The sequence below is a fragment of the Solanum pennellii genome, chromosome 3, assembly GCF_001406875.1.
Source record: "Solanum pennellii chromosome 3, SPENNV200".
NCBI classification, from domain to species: Eukaryota; Viridiplantae; Streptophyta; class Magnoliopsida; order Solanales; family Solanaceae; genus Solanum; species Solanum pennellii.
The window spans coordinates 12,501,294-12,506,734 of NC_028639.1; the positions used below are offsets into that span (position 1 = coordinate 12,501,294).

The 5,441-nt window shown below is 28.8% G+C and overlaps 1 protein-coding gene across 1 annotated transcript in view; it reads left to right on the forward strand.

Moving 5' to 3' along the window:
- Window positions 1–294: 294 nt before the first annotated feature.
- The window catches only part of LOC107012832 (aquaporin NIP2-1-like), an 8,387-nt gene continuing 3,240 nt past the window's right edge, over window positions 295–5,441 (forward strand). Inside the window, exons 1-2 of the mRNA XM_015212770.2 lie at window positions 295–522; window positions 605–829. Coding sequence (XP_015068256.1) covers window positions 406–522; window positions 605–829 — 342 coding nt within the window. The 5' untranslated portion in view covers window positions 295–405. The remainder of the gene's footprint in view (window positions 523–604; window positions 830–5,441) is intronic.

Consider the following 5,441-nt stretch of genomic DNA (forward strand, 5'->3'; position numbering starts at 1 on the left):
ACAAAAATTAATTTATTCTATTATTTAATATTGGTGTAATTTTATAATAATAAATGTATAAATTAAGTGATTTAATAAGAGAAAAATCTTAAATTGAATGAATGACTTTATAACATAGTTAATTAAATGAGCTTCGGAGATATTTACTCCAACACACATGGTTGAGCTTTGGAGATATTTACTCCAACACACATGGTTGTGTGTGGGTCCGAATTAAAGATAGACACTTTTCACTCAAAAGCGTGCATATTCTTTTTTTCTATATATATAAGTGTAGTTTCGGTATTTGTTAGAGCTAAAGTAGAAGTAAATTCCCTAGCTAGCTAGCTAGCTCTTTCAATTCGTCTCCTTTAGAAACATTTTCAATTATATATTTGTGTATACTTTATTAAGTATCTGTGAAGAATGGAGAGTGAAGGAGGGAACCGTAGCAAAAGCATAAACCAAAATGAATTGGTATTGAAGGAAGATCCGAAATCAAGCTTTTTTCAAAAGTATAATCGATCTGGTATTATAAAAAAGGTATTCATATTGTTTAGATAATAAAATAAAAATAGTATGTATGTTATTGTTGATGGATGATGTGATAATGAATGTTGTGTAGGTGATAGCAGAGATAATAGCGACGTACCTATTAGTGTTTGTTACATGTGGTGCAGCAAGTCTTAGTTGGAGCGATGAACACAAAGTATCAAAGCTCGGAGCGTCCGTAGCTGGTGGACTCATTGTAACTGTCATGATATATGCTGTTGGACATATATCTGGTGCTCACATGAACCCTGCTGTTACCTTTGCTTTTGCCGCCGTTAGACATTTCCCATGGACACAGGTACGTACCCTTTACTATTACTACACTCTCATTGTCACATTAACGTGTAAGGGTAAAATTCTCCAATAAAACTATTACTACTTGTAATATTTTAACATATCAATTTTAGGATTGTCTTTAGACCTAACAAAACACATCAAATTTCGTGCTCGGTGGAAAGCAAATAATAATGTTAGAGAAAATTTTGTGATCTACACACATTTATTCAAGTACATAAGAATAATTTCACTATGAGCTTTCTAGTCATAGTTATATAACCAAAAATATCATGACATTGATATTGTTCAAACATATAGGCTGAAAAGTTTTCAATTTTAAGCTAATTAAAATGACACTAGTTGAAAAGGCACATAGGAAAAACTAAAAGGGACAAAAATCACTAATATGGCTAAAATGACGATATCGAATTTATAAGTCTTTTTCTTACTTCTCTTAGCTTAGACACAAATTCAAGATTGAAATTTCATTATGTTTCTAAAAGCAAGGTACAAATTGTGTAGTTATTATGAAACTAGCAACACTGGGCTATAGTTTGTCCAGCAGATGAGCTGATACACATCCATGCACCTGCTGATTTTGATAGGCACATGACAATTATGATAGTCATAATTCTTCTTTCTACAAGAATAATAATAATAATAATTATGTCTCCCATAATTAATGTAATAAAATCATTCAATTGCCGGTTGTTGCTCCGTCGTATTCACGATATATATATATATACACATACTACTAGTTGCAAAAACTAATTCATTCAATTTTTGTTCCGTCGTATTAAGTATACAGATATATACAACTTGTGGCGAAAACTAATTCATACAATTTTTGTTCTGTCGTGTATGTATATATATATATATATATATATATATATATATATATATATATATATATGCATAGACACACTAGTTGCAAAAACTAATTCATTCAATTGCTGGTTGTTGGTCCATCATATTCGGTCTGGATGTACATAGCCAGATTAGTTTGATTTTTAAATATCAAACTAAATGATTTGTGAGGGATTTTTAAATTTATAAATCAAATCAAACTAATAATGTTTGGAATTTTCAATCTTGAAATATTTTAATATAAATATATAGTTAACTTGTGTTTCCAACACTTTTTAGTTCCACAAAATATACTTATAAGGTGTTATCTTAAGAAAATAACACAAATATGAAATGAGTGATGACACTAAAATATTTTTTAAAAAAAAGTAATAGTAAGATCACATAAAACAAATGTTACTAATTAATAAGTAATAATTAAAACACATAATTTAAAAGTACTAAATAATCATGCTAAAATAAGTTTGACAAGTACTAATTGCATGACTAAATATTAAAGAAAAATTAAAATTAGAGTGATTATGTATTTTAACAGACTAAACTAATATAAACTAAAGAACAAATATTCGACATTATTGTCATTTTTTAATGTTTTGTTGATTATTTATTTAAAAAAAATATTAGTATTGGTTTGATTTTGATTTGAGCCTCATTAGAGTTACGGACATTTATGAACTATAACCTTTATTGGACCATCCAAATTTTAAGTTTCAAACTTAATATAATATGTTCAAAGATAATAATTATGAAAAAGTATAAGAATATTTAAAAATTACATCAAAGAAAATTTTTGTATATGAAATAAATATAACCTACCTTCACCGAAGAGTCGATGTCAAGTATAATTTTGTGGTGTAAATAGGTACATTTTTCGGCCAATTGAAAGAAAAATTCATGATATCACACAATGACTATCAATCACTATTAAGAGTCTATCTATCATATAGAATAAACCATAACCTATCTCCATCAAAAAATTTGATGTCAAGTGAGCTAATTCACCTATGATTTTTCTTTCTTCAATGCCTCAAATGATTTTCAAACCTACAAGTATGCAAAATTTATAAGTAAACGAGTTTATATATACCCATATTGCTACATTCTAGTCTAAACGCAATAACTCAACTTAATCTATAATCAATTTCCTAATGTTTAAATCTAAGGATAAATTTCAATACTTTCAATTGATATAACTTTAATGGAATTCATGTAACACAATATATCTAATATTTATTTACCTATCTCAATATACCACAATTTACTTGTAATAATAATTACTTCCTCCGTCCGGTATTGTTTGTCATGATTTTAATTTTAGAGTCAAATTGTAAAAACTTTGACTAATATTTGAAAATGTATCTTTACATCATATTAATATGCAAAAAATTGTAATTTATAGTACTTTTCATATAGTTTTAGAATATGTAATTTTTTTGGCTGAAATATCGAACTAATGTGATCTAATTTACCTTTGAAAATTAATTAAATTGACTTTCAATAAGCGCAACATGACAAATAATTCTGAACAGAGATAGTAAAAAAGAACACTAATAAAAAAAATAAAAGCCGACTGGTTGCGAACCACTGGCGAACCATGTTAACTTTGAAACTGTACCATAATCAGAGCCTACCCAATTGCACCTTAATTTAATATTTAATTCTCATTCTTCTTTTACCCATCATCATCACCCAATTACTAACTTTCGGGCCTAACACCACAATCTTTGCACGTTTCTGTTTATCCATCAATATTAACGGTGCACTTCTTTAAAAAATACTTTTAACATATGGAATATATAACATATAGCTTTAAGAAAAAGTGGGGCTCCCAATTTAAGACCCCAAATATTATCTTAACGGCCTTATAATCGAGTCATCTCTAATAAGATATTTTAAAATTGAACCTACCTTATATTAGGAATAATATCAAAATAAATCATGGCACATATAACTAGATTAACGTAACGCTTAAGTCATAAGTATCCACTTAAATATTTTCATAAAATTTATTTATTTATTTGAACTAAATTGTGTTTCTATTAGCTAGACACTTAAATTGAAGAAAACTTATAGGTATTAGACATTTTGTAATGACATAGCGAAATGGGTAAATAGATTCAAAACATTAGTTGTGACGATTCAAAATGACTTATGAGTGAAACTCACACTTAACCTACTAGGTGAGTGGACCAATAAATTTAACCCCAACTTACGTAATACAAGCATAAAATGAAAGCTCAAATCTTATTATGTATCGTTTTCCAAAACCTGAAAGTCATCATATCAAGTATATCTAATCCAAATATTAAGTCTAAGAGTATGAAAGACACTAAAATAAATAAACAAAATACTTTATGTTGAAACTAAGGACATCATGTCATAGCCGAGAGAATCGAACACAAGATAAAATGAATAGCTCACCCTGGAACCTGATGTGCTAGAGATTGACTAGAGCTGAGGGCGAGTCGAAATCACTAGTATACTCGTTGCATTCCACAAAAGGAAAACGAAGAAAATATATGTACTAAGTAGGTATCATCAGTTGACTCAAAATAGAAATCAATATGAATGAAGTAATAACATGAAATTAACTATAGAACTTACCAGGTGACAAGCAACAACAAACATGAATAAGTGACAACAACACTATAAAAAGTATAAATTATAGTCCACAATATAGAGAACACACATGGGGACTCATACCTCCACACCACTCTCTTTTGAAATTTAGGTTCTTTGAGATTGAGTACATTAAATTACTGTAATATATTTTTCTTCAATGTTATCATGTCGGAACATGACACTCGATCCAATAATATTGTGTCAGAACATGACGCTCGATTCAAATATTTCGTGCCAATTTGTGGCACCCAATCCAAATATATCGTGTCGGCTCGTGACACCCGATCCAACCATATCGCTAATTCATTATTCTTTATCATCTCTTTCAACTTCCTTAACGATATTACCTTAAGCCTTTTTTATTTAAGACATCACTTTTATAGAACAAGTTCAAAATTATAGATTTCATGGTTTTGTGATTACAAATTTATCGCAACAACACCTTAATTATCCACACAACAACAAGCAAGTGCATAGAAAAATTCACAATATCACTCAATGACTATCAATCACTATTAAGAGTCTATCTATCACATAGAATAAATTATAACCTGCCTTTATTGAAGAACCAAAAGTCAAGCAAGCTAGTTCCCCAATGTTTTTTCTTTCCCCAATGCCTCATAGTGTTTTTAACTTATCAAGTATATATGCATAATTCATAAGTAAACAAGTCTATAGACACCCACAATACTATAATCACTTTTCTAAATTTTAATGTCAACTAATATGTCCACTCTCGTATTTCTCAAATTGAAAGCCTAGGGTTAAGTCTTAATTTCTTAAATTATTACAACTTTAATGCAACTCATATATTACAATTTCCTAATATTTAGTTATCTATCTTAATTTATCAAAACTTAATTATTGTATAATATCTTTTGGTGTTTGGTTTTGAATGAAAAATGTTTTGGTGTTTGGTTTTTGAATGAAAAATGTTTTTGAAAAATATATTTTATTTTTTTACTTGAGTAGAAAATAATTTTTGAAGTTAAATTTTTTTAAAAATCAGACCTAAGAATTTTTCGTGGCGGGGGTAGGGGGGTCCAGGATAGGGGTGAAAAAGTTAAATTTGAAGTTGATTTTTTTTTTAAAAAAACAATATTTTTCTTTTTGGGGGTGGGGTGGGGTGGGGCTAGTAGGGGTAG